The 11885-nt window shown below is 33.6% G+C and overlaps 2 protein-coding genes and 1 pseudogene across 2 annotated transcripts; 2 read left to right on the top strand and 1 right to left on the bottom strand.

Moving 5' to 3' along the window:
* Positions 1-845: 845 nt before the first annotated feature.
* Positions 846-2343, bottom strand: LOC110688952 (protein FAR1-RELATED SEQUENCE 5-like). Its single transcript, XM_021865699.1, has 2 exons — positions 2055-2343; positions 846-1593 (listed from the first exon to the last, which is right to left on the bottom strand). The coding sequence occupies exons 1-2, from the start codon at positions 2336-2338 to the stop codon at positions 1215-1217; spliced, it is 663 nt and encodes a 220-aa protein (XP_021721391.1). The 5' UTR covers positions 2339-2343; the 3' UTR covers positions 846-1214.
* Positions 2344-7752: 5409 nt separating this feature from the next.
* On the top strand, positions 7753-8172 carry LOC110689037 (annotated as a pseudogene).
* A 2359-nt stretch (positions 8173-10531) lies between these two features.
* Positions 10532-11614, top strand: LOC110689036 (glutathione S-transferase T3-like). The gene has a single exon (XM_021865786.1). It carries the CDS (start codon positions 10532-10534, stop codon positions 11612-11614), a length of 1083 nt encoding a protein of 360 aa, XP_021721478.1.
* Positions 11615-11885: the final 271 nt, after the last annotated feature.

The raw sequence follows: 11885 nt of genomic DNA, 5'->3' as shown, positions 1-11885 counted from the left end.
ATCAGCTACTGAATTGAAATGTTTAATATATAATGAGGAGATGTGCCAAAAATATTAAATCTTATATTTATGTAAAGTTATCATTACACTTTTTTTGGACAATTTCTAATATCATGGTGACTCAATTCACCACAACCTCTACATAATCTCTTCTTTTTCTGGTTTTGTTCTACAACCTTTTCTTTTTCTCCCTTCAGCCTTTTTGCACTTCTACCTCTTGTTTCAACATTTGGCACATCAATCCCAGCCCCTTTCTCTTTTGAAGTCTCTTCATTTGATACATGAACTCCAGTCCCTTTATTCTTTGAAATTTTTGGAGGTTTGACAATTATTTCAGTTGGCACACTAGCTCCAATCAATAGCTCAATGTCTTGTGCTTTGTTGTTTGCACTTCCTGTTGTTTCATTATTTCTTGCAATCCTCTTAGCTTCCAAATCCTTTCTTATTCCTTGAAGATTTATCACAAGATCTTGAATATCTTCATCATTTCCTTCTGCCAAACTTACACAAGTGTGTATCTCTGACCATAAGTCATTTAACAATTTTTTCTTGTCAATTAAATTAGCACATTGCTCCAACAGGTTTCCACCCAAGTCAAAAATTGGTTTTTTTTAGTGCCATAGTAGTCCATCTGTGTAGCATATACTGCTCAGGAATGGTTTCAAACCTTTTTGCTTTCCAAACCCAAATCATATGTCTGCATGGAATACCTTGTCTATAAAACAACTTGCAAGAACATGTGGTGTCATAGTTAGTTGGATTAAACACAACATCAAATGTTCTAATTCGATTTCCTTCACTTACTTTTGCAACTTCCAATCCATTTTCTTTCTTCAATTCATCAACACCAACAAGAAAAACAAGCAATTTCAACCTCATATTGAAATTCATAAAAGACAGATTTAGTATATAAATGCGAGGCATGCTTTTCTATCCCTAGTGGTGTTTTGCACTCAGGATATTTGTGCTTTGAATCATTATCATTCTAACCTTGAGTGTGTCTCTAGGCATCAATTGCAGCTTCATATCTCAAGTAAAACTCAACAAGTGACACATGAGGATTGATAAAGGAGCAGAAAAAGTTGTTTTTGCTTTCGGATCTTGATGTTGTACGCATTATTCCTCCAAGGAACACATCTCTGAAATACGCCGGAATCCACTTGTTCCTTATCTTGTACATATAACCTAACCACTCATGTTCTTCCAAGTGGTATTCAACCATCCTTGTTCCACCTTTCTTCAAACTCAGTAGGTTCAATTTCAAGATGCCAAACACAAGCACATAATTTTTTTAGGAAACCAGTTTCTTCTTGCATGATTGATTTCTCCACCTTATCTGGTAACTTTTTCATTATGTGCCACATACAGAACCGATGTTCAGTCTTGTTAAACACACTTTTAACAGCAATTTTCATTGCTGGATCTTGATCTGTAATCATACAATTCGGTTCATTTCCACCCATTGCTTTAAGAAATGATCTGAACAACCACTCAAATGACACTATATCTTCCTTCGCTATGAAACCAGCAGCAAAAGTAATGCAGCTCTTATGATGGTCAACCCCTGTAAATGGAGTAAACACCATGTTGTACCTGTTTACACATACAGATTAAATTTTAATTGATCAAATAATTACACACACACATACATACACACACATGTACTTAGACACAGACACACACACGCACACACACACACATACACATACATACACGCACTCACAATCTGTAATAGAATCTGAAATCAGATTATGAAATCAGAATTGTCATCAGCTACTGAAATAATTCAATGCTCATTTGACAAATGAGCAAATAATTGATTGCTCATTTGTCAAATGAGCTTATAACTCAATGCTAATTTGTGAAATAAGCAAACAATTGTTTGTTTTTTTGTCAAATGAGCAAATAATTAAATGCTCATTTCTGAAATGAGCAAATAAGTCAATGCTCATTTGTGAAATAAGAAAACAGTTATACTAAGTTCATTTAAAACAAAGTTATTAATTTAAGCTATAGTTATAACATAAAAATGAATTGTGATTTTTATGAATTACCTATTGGTTTGGTATGTGGTATCAAAGGATACCATATCACCAAAAAGAGCGTAACTCTTTTTACAAAGGGGGTCAGCCCATAATGCTCTACAAAGGCAATAATCTTCATCCATCTCAAAATCAAAGAAAAAAGCACTCCACATTAGCTTTTTGTTGGTAAAGTTATCCACGAACATTTGAGCATCACTTCCTTGAATGTATGCTTTCAAATCTCTATGAAATTTTTTTAAATCTTGCTTAGATGCACCGATGTTATCATATCCTCCAACAATTTCCTTCATCATTCGAAAAGTTGCAACAGGACCAATATTCACCTATTTAAAGAACAAAACAATTTGTCAAATGAGCAAATAATTTAATGCTCATTTTTCAAATGAGCATACTACTTTTATTAGAACATACAGAGAATTCATGAAACATAAGAGACTTTGAAAGTCGTACCTTAGAATTATTCACAATTATTTTTTTGTGCAATATGTTCATTTTTCTTCCTTCTTTTTGGAAGAGATTGCAACTAGGTGTATAAAGTGCATGAGTATGTCCCTCATGAAATTGTGACACTATGAATTTGTTATCATCACAATGCTTTATGACAATATGTGCCTTGCACCCAACACGAGTAACGAGTCTCTTCCTTTTGATTGAAGTTTTTTCTTCATTGCTTTCTCCTTCGTTGTTATTTGAATCTTTTTCAACAGTAGGCTTTCTTTTCTCTTTGTATCCTTCTTTATTGCATAAGATATACTGTGATTTCAATTCTTTGCTTCTTCTTTGCCTTTTAGTTGTAGACTTTCTTGTGTTGAATCCAGCAGCAAATGCGTATCTTTTATAAAATTCAAGGCCCTCTTCAAGATTATTAAACTTCATCCCTATAGCTGGTTTCAACTCATTGGGGCATATTGGAAGCCATTCTTTTGTTCCTCCAGGAGGAGTGAGCAAAGGTGCTACTTTAGGAGAAACTACTATTGTAGGAGTAGTTGCCACATTTGTGATGGTACTAGAATGACTGTCAAGTTCTTCGTTGTTGCTCATCATTTCTGACATTAAATATAATAGAAATAACAGGTTAGTAACAATTCCATAAAATAGTTTAAGGAAGCTCATTAAAAATCTCATATGTGTTGCTAAATCATGTTTTTAACCATACTAATTACTACTTACAGCAGAACTCTTACACTTACTCTCTCTCTCACACACACACACACACAAAAAAAAAAATTTCAGAATCTAAAATCAGATTCAGAATCAGAATTGCAAACAGAAGATGAGGGGGGAGGGGGGAATAGGTTTGTATAAGGAAGTGTAAGAAGGGAGTGTGGTTGGTGTGCAGGAAACAGACCAAGAAGAAGGGGGGTGGGGCTTGTGTGCAGGCAAGAAAACCAAGGAACTCAATGCTTTGATAGCAGAAACTAGATGATTTGAAAAGGAGTAAAAGTTGATAATGCTACCCTTCACTATGATTTGCAAAACCTAGCATATATAGCATTCAGTATAGCATGTTTGCGTACAAAAACCATACATTCTTAGACACACACACACACACACACACAGTAATTTCATATTATCATAGCACACAGAAGTGCTAAATCTAAGAAGCACAACCACTTGCTCATTTGATAAATGAGCAATTAAATATTTGCTCATTAGCTACAGCTACCTCTTTCATTTTCATTGCTTCTACAACTTAAATATTTGGATTTGCTCAATTTAATTATGTTTGCTCATTATATGTTTTTTTATATTATTACAAATATTTAGGTTTGCTCATTTTATATTCATTTGCTCATTTTAAATTTGATTGCAATTTTTCAATTTCTATCAAATTAATCAAACCTAAATTGTTGATTTAATTCAAAAAATTTCAAAGAAGTAAATTCAATCAAATCCATAATTGATGCAATTAAACAAGCAATTGAATGAGAACAGAACAAACCACAAAAATCGAAAATTATCATGCAATTAACATGCAATTCATAACCTGGCGATTGATGCAATTAAATATGAAAATTAATAAGAACAGAACAAACCAAAAAATCAAAAATTATCATCCAATTAACATTCAATTCAATAACCTGGCGAATTTGAATTGTAGCAGCGATTGCAATCGCGATTAGTAATATAGCGCAAGGCGAGCAAGGTCGGTGTGAACTTGCTTATGATTACTTTGATGAAGCAATTGATGAAGCAATCTGAAGCAATGAGAAACAGCGTTACTGATTAGGCGCCATTGATGAAACTCTTGGTGGAGAGAGAAGTTAGTTAGCTAGGTGGAGAGAGATGACAGTTAGGTGTGATTTTAGAAGTTTTATGTGATTAATCACATGCGTTGGATTGAATACAATTTGATGGCTGAGATTGGTTCTCACATATAGGATGTGTTCTCACATAGAATGTGGTTCTCACCGGATCCCGACCCTATATATATATATAGAGAGAGAGAGAGAGAAAGAGAGTTGGGATCATGAAAGAACCAAGTCCTATAATAGGAACTCATCATGATCGTTGATTGCTCTTAATCCGACAGCTTGTGTTTCACCCGCCTTTTTCAATATTATCAAGGGAATTTGGTAATTTCACAAGTTGAATGACATTTCTCCTGTTCTTTTCGCAACTCTTTTGTTTCTCTCTCCTCTCTTGCTCTTTCTCTCTCTACTCTCAAATCTCTCTGTATTTTCGTTTCTCTTGTATCAAATTCGGGTTTTTGTTCTTCGTTGATAATTTTTTTTGCTATAATTCTTTGATTTTCGTCATTGTTTGAGGTAATTCTTTTTTATTTATTATAATTTTTGTGATTTAGTGAATTTTTTTTATCGATTTCGATATGTTTTGTTCGATTTGGTGTGAAGTTAGGTTTTTGCCATTTTTGTTTGATTAATTTTTGTCTGCATTTTTTAAAATCAGATATTTGATTTGGTATTGTTATAATTTCACATTATGTCTTTTGGAAATAATAGTTAGTTTGAAATTTGTATAATTTATTTGTTCATTTGAGGTTTTCTTCAAATTTGACTGATTTTAGGGGTTTTGTATGTGATATTCTAAAATTATGGCTTCAATCGATACTTTTGTTCTACGCTTCCATACTGGAAATTTCATCTGTTTTTTCCCAGGGGATAATTCAATGGTGTATTGGATTATCATTAGGGATATGCTTTTGGTGGTTGGATAATAATTTACTTTTGGATAGTTACTTTTATTATAATCTTATTCACTTTTATGAGTTTTTGTTTCACTTTTATGCCTTGAGTTCACAATTGCGATTTGCGAGGCAATAGTATCTTGCTCAATGTATTGATGTAGTGGAAATGGCTTATAATTCGCTGGTACATTAATCTCTACTTGTAGGAAATGAATGATAGTATAGCTTGCATTCTTGACTATGAGTTATGTCTTATTTTATTTTGTCAGGGTTTTCGTTTCTTATTCTATTTTGTTGCTTTTTAATCGATTTTAGTTTTATTTTTTTTTTTATAATTTGATGCATTTTTTTTTTACTTTCTTTTTTAATGTTCACCTAAATCTGGTTAAGGAGGAATGAGGTGTTAAACAAGTGAGATTTTGTTTTCATGAGTTGTTACTTTTGAGCTTGAATTATTTACTTTTGTGTTGATTGTAATGATTAAGTTTTGTACATTGTTTTGTGGTGTTGATGTTTCATAATGTGTTATATTTTGTTGCAATTGAAGGGGAATGAGGTGTATGTAATGAAGTTGCATGGAGGAGCTCTGAATCCGGGAAGTGGTTGAGTGTTGCTGCCTTGCCAAGGCTGCTACCCTGCCAAGGTTGCTACTGCTATTTAAAGTTAAAACAGTGGGGACTTAATGAAAGCCTAATGCTACTAGCAACTATTGATTTTCGCACTTGATTGGCAACTAGCTATTGTTGATTTTCTTAGAGCATTTATTGGTTTTTTGTTAAATTAAAGTACCATTGATATTACCGTGTAGTCTGATAAATTATTAGAGATAAACATTAATCCTTCCTTTATGATGAATGATTAATAAATGTCATTAAATTTGAGTAATTTTGGCTTACTTTTGACATACTTTGATTAACTTTTGATATAATATAATATAATTTTGAGTTTGAGTAACTTTCTTAGTTTGCCAAAGGATCTTCACCATAAAGATGACCCCATTTGTGCTTCAGGTAGAAGCTAAGCTTTCATATTGAAAAATTATGTAGGGATAGGATTTCAAATTGCTTGACAACATAATATCGTATTTTTCAATTATCCTTCTACAGGTTTGGAATAGAGCTAAAACACATGCTGATTTAACAAATTGTTAATTAGCACTTGGGATGTCCCGTAGGAGCTTATATTTGTCCCAATTCCTGTAATTTACCCCCATTTCACTTACATTTCTTTTAAATAAGATTTGTTCTTTTATAGAATAATGTTTATTTATGAATGTGAATTTGGTATTTCTAGGGTTCAGATACTATTGTGGTGTTGGTGCCGATAGAATTCGGACATGATCTGATGTTCAGTACAAAGCTATGGAATTAACATAAGTGGAAGCAATATTCTTAAGGTATCCTGATGAAATTTTGTGTTCTTGCATTTACACTAGTACCCAATTGTGGGTAGTTTCTACTTTCTAGGTGTAAACTCTTCTTTTTACATATACTATATAGACCTTTTTATTTACTTTTGAGATTTTTTTTGTTTACTTCTGAGTTATTTTTATTTTCATATTATGTATTGGTTCCACTTATTTGTAGTTTTAGGCATCATTTGCAGGCCTTGGGTGTTTCTCACTCAATGTCCCTCACCCCTCCTTTAGTGCTACTGATCTCTTTCTCTCATATCGTTCAATATTTTATATTGTTTGGTCACCATCAAACCTGGAAATAAGGTTGATGATTTGCTTTTGGAGGGTGCTACTATAAAAAGAGTCAAATTTGTAGATGTAACAAAAAACCCACTAATCCATAGCCAGGAGTTGAGTTATGATGCAGTGATTCTAGTCGTTGGGCACTCAGTAAGATTTAAGATTACCAGATACTCTTATCACACAATGTGGGCTTTTATAGTATTGAGGAAGAATATGCCATTATTAGTTTGCCAAAACAAACTCTATATTTTTTTTTATTTTTTTGTTACTTTTGCGATATTGTTATTAACTTTTGTGATTCCGTAATTTACTTTTTCTTTACTTCAAATGTTTAATATATACTAACCTTCTAGCTCAATTGGTAGAGCATTGTGCAAATGCGCAAAGGATGTGGGTTCAATTCCCATGTAGGTTGATTTATTAGTTGAAATTATAACTATAATTGTTTAAGTAGTTTTCTTCCAAAATATAAAATTATTTACTTTTTACATTAATTTATTAACTTATAATGTGAAAACCTTCACTTTAACCTCAACTCATATATTTCTCTCTTAGTTGATTTACATTAGAGATATTTGGAGGTAGAAATAGAGCTGAGGTCCTCTGCCAATCTAGAAAAAATATGACAACCCCAAAGTTTTTCGGTTTAATGATACATAGAGGCCTTCAAACCCAATTAATTGCTTGTAAATCTTAGAGCCAATTTATATTATTTACTTTTGAGTTTATATTATTTACTTTTGAGATTATTTTATTAGCTGCATTAAATTAGGCAGAATGAAGTACGCTGTTTTGATTTGTGACATTATGGCTATGGATATATCTCAGATTTTTTAACAGAGTTGGCTTGTTCTTTAGTCATGGCACAAGGAGAGCCTGTTACTACTCACATAGAACCTGTACAGGCTAATAACACACCTAGGAGACCCAGGATCCTTCTAGCTGCAAGTGGAAGTGTTGTTGCGATCAAGTTTGGGAACATGTGTCATTGCTTTTCTTAATGGGATGATGTAAAAGCAGTGGCAACTAAATCTGCATTGCATTTTATTGACACCGTAACAATTCTAGAGGATGTGATGTTGTACACAGATGAGGATGAATGGTCTAGTTTGAGTAAAATAGGTGACAATGTCCTTCACATTGAGCTTCGCAGGTGGGATGACATCATGGTTATTGCCCTTCTTTCAGCAAATACACTTAGAAAGGTAATTCAACTCTTTCCATTATGTATCATCTTATTCATCTGGTCACATATCTAACTTTTCTCATTCAAGATTTAGATATGCCATTTGCGGAATTGTCTATTGTTAACCTGCCATGCAAACCCTGCCATGCAAACCCTGCCAAGGCTGCAACTGCTTCCCTACAGGCCTTGCCAAGGCTGCAACTGCTGCCCTGGAGGCCCTGCCAAGGCTACAACTGCTGCCATGGAGGCCGTGCCAAGCTTCTAGCTGCTGCCTTGGGAGGCTCTGCCAAGCTTACAGCTGCTGCTCTACTAATGCAAGGCTGATGCTGCTGTACAAGCTGCCAAGGTGCTGTCGCAGCCCTGTAGGCCCTGCCAAGGTGCTGTCGCAGCCTTGTAGGCCTTGCCAAGGTTGCTGCAACACCTGCTGCAACTACTACCTTAACATGGCCTGCAGCTGCAACTGCAGATTCTGCCCTGCCATGGCTTGCTCCATGAGCAGCCCACAATAGCAGCATGATAAAATGAGATGGAAGGTATAGTATCGGTTTAACTAATGTGGGCTGAATTATTAACTAATGTGGGCATAGATTTACTTTGAGATCGTTTGGTTTACTTTTGAGTAACATTGATTGATAACACTAACCTACTAGCTCAATTGGTAGAGCATTGTGCAAACGCGCAAAGGATGTGGGTTCGATTCCCACGTAGGTTTATTTATTAATTAGTTGAAAATAATCTATAGATGTTTTATTCATTTTCTACGAAAAAAATAAAATTGTTTACTTTTTACACTTATTTATGTACTTTTAGTTTGAAAACCTTTACTTCAACCTCAACTCATATGTTTTTCTCGTGGTTTATTACCTATTCATTTTTAGAGAGATATAAAAGGATATATGACTCGGTTTTAATGCCCATTTCTCACTTTCAATTATTTCGTTATACATATACAGTAATTTTTTTTTGATTTTCTTTATAATTCACTTTTGGTATTGCTTTATCTACTTTATATTTGAAAACCTTTACCATAAGCTCCATATGCTTTTTTCTTATAACTTAAGAGCTAATTTGTTTTACTTTTTACTTACTTTGATTTACTTTTGAGGTGTTTTTATAACTTTGAATGATTTGTATTTACTTTTAGAGGTAACATATGTAGGAATCGAACCTACATCTTCATGCATCCGCATAGTGCTCTACCATTTGAGCTAATAGGTTTACTTATTTATTTATTTTTTGTACAAAGCAAACAAGCAAATTTTATTAAGGAAGACTTGAAATGTCAAGAATCACTACATCCGAAAAACCATCTGTAGGTTGAGTCTTCTGACGGTAGATGTGGCTTCACAAGCATTGGAAAGGAGTTTCCCTTCTTCAACAATAATTAACAGATAATGGATGAGAAAGTAATAATTCCAATAGAATCAGATTTAATCTCATCTAACAATGTGTATAACAACTTTTAAGTAATAATCTTCACAGCATGAAACAACTTGCTAAAATCAACATCAAGTTTTAATTCAATACCTGTTGCTTTGCTTGCTCAAAAGCTTCCAACCATTTTTGAGCTTCTCCAGCTGTAGCACAAGCAATCTTCAGAAAGAAAATAATCAAATTACTCAAAGAAATTCCAGTTCTACTACCACCCACCCAAAAGGAAAAGGCAACTCAGAATATACAAAGGCGATAAAGTAATTAATATGAATGCAAATACAGAGGCAATTCCATAATAAACAATACATTTCACAGTCAAAAAATACATTGCTGTCAAACTTAAAAAAAAAAAAAAAAAAAAAAAAAAACCCAAAGGACCAAAAATCAAAAATCCATTAATAAGGAACAAGCACAAAATAATAAAAAGTCTCCAGGAGTGTGAGACCGAAGATAAGTTAAAAAGATCATTGGCTCCCATAAAGTAATCAAAGAAGATTCCAAACTACAGAAAATCTTGTCATTCTTTTCCAACCAAATCACCCACTATATATTATATCCTTCATGACCTTAGAGCATGTACAACGGTGAGTCATACCCTCCTCAGAACTATCTCTCACTTTTTTTGAGTTAGCTTACCATTGAAATATCTGACTCATTACTTACTCACAGTATGAGGTAGCAACGTTTGAAGCGGCACTGAGTATGAGCGTGAGTTGCTGACTTTCTAAACCAAAGAATCTGATTTTTTTTTAGGTCCAATTATCACAGGACACTTGTCATGAATATTGCAAGTTGTGTTTGATGTTTGCTATTTGTGTTTGATGTTTGCTGTAGAATGCAACGGCTATATTAATTTTTAACAGTTAGTATTGCTATAATGCTCCAACGGTAGTTTCTCACTTCATTTAAACATATTTCCAAAAAATAATTTCACCTACGGTATAATTATAATTTTATCTATAGTTTCTCACCCTTAAAATTTCACTCTTCTTTTTTCATTATAAAAATAATTTGTGATTATGGATCTTAATAATCCTAATTACGGAAGTGGTTCCTCTCAAAATAATCCAAATAACCAATCTTCCAATTCTCCAAATTTTCAAAGTAATTTTCATTTTGATCCAAATAACCCTTATAATCCAAATGCTCAAAGGATGTTATTTTATAACATTCCTAACCAACCAACGCATCCAAACCAACAATTTGTACAACAATTCTCAAAGGATGTTGTTCAAGGTCCCCACGGGAGCAACACTAATGTAAGGGCAGAAAAATGGGGTGCAAAAGAAGATGATGCCCTCGTTTCGGCTTGGGTAGAGTGTGCAGTTGAAGATCCAGAGACGACAACTGATCAAAGTTTGGCGGTAATGTGGAGGAACATAAAATCCCTTTATGATCAAGCTAGAGAAGAAAATCCATCCACCATGCGCCCTAGAACTTTAAGATCTATTAAAAGTCGGTGGGCAAGAATAAATAAAGATGTGAGTATATGGGTTGGTTGCTATAGTGAAGCAAAAAAAAGATATATGAGTGGTACCAACACTCATGATGAAATGACCGAAGCTCATGAAATATATAGAGGAACATGTAATGGTTCACGCTTTGGTTTAATTGGTTGTTGGGAGATGTTGAGAGAGTTAGACAAATGGAAGCCAATAGACCTGGATTTACCTTCTAGTGATGGTGGCAATTCGAAAAGATCAGAGTCAGATACTCCAATTGATGAAGGTCCAAAAACTCATACTCGTCGCCGTCGTCCTGACGGGGTGAAAGCATCTAAAAGAAAAGGTAAATCTGTTTTCAATTCTGGAATTCAAATTGGGGGTAGTTCTGAAATTAAAAATTTAGAGTCGTTTACTCAAGCCCTATCAGAGATGAATGTAATGAAAGGTCAACACAAAGATGTTAATGAAAGGCGAATTGATGTAGCAGAACGTATGCTAGAGTATCAGAAGGAGCGAGATGCCATCAAAGCTCGGAAGAAACAAGAAGAAAAAAGGTTCAAGCTATTTAGTGTCCTTCTTGCAAAACCAATTCTATCTGAAGAAGAAAAAGAAATATATCTAAAATTAAAACAAGAATTTGCACATCTTCTAGGCTAGTTTAAATATCAATTAAGGTAGTCAAACTACATGTGTATTATTCTAGTTTTAATTGATGTAATGTATGTTACTTATGTTGCTTTAACAATTTCCTTTGTAATATTTTGTTGTTTTTTCTTAATGCATTGAAGTAAATGTTTTAATAAATATAATTGCTCTTTGTTTATTACCTAATAAATTATATCTTGTAAATAATAATAATATAAAATTAGCTCAATAATGAGAAATGTTGTAAAATATTACCGACATGCAATGCTACATTGAAATGTCA

Source organism: Chenopodium quinoa, unplaced genomic scaffold, assembly GCF_001683475.1.
Source record: "Chenopodium quinoa cultivar QQ74 unplaced genomic scaffold, ASM168347v1, whole genome shotgun sequence".
In the NCBI taxonomy this organism is placed as follows: domain Eukaryota; kingdom Viridiplantae; phylum Streptophyta; class Magnoliopsida; order Caryophyllales; family Amaranthaceae; genus Chenopodium; species Chenopodium quinoa.
Note: the sequence above shows the minus strand (reverse complement) of the source record. Positions and strands in the feature narration are given on the sequence as shown.

Bases quoted from the DNA above. Each gene is read 5' to 3' on its own strand.
- LOC110689036 (XM_021865786.1), top strand. From the start codon at position 10,532: ATGGATCTTAATAATCCTAATTACGGAAGTGGTTCCTCTCAAAATAAT.
- LOC110688952 (XM_021865699.1), bottom strand. From the start codon at position 2,338: ATGATGAAGGAAATTGTTGGAGGATATGATAACATCGGTGCATCTAAG. The intron at 1,594-2,054 runs GTAATTCATAAA...ATGTGTAAACAG, and splicing joins ACCACATACCAAACCAATAG to GTACAACATGGTGTTTACTC.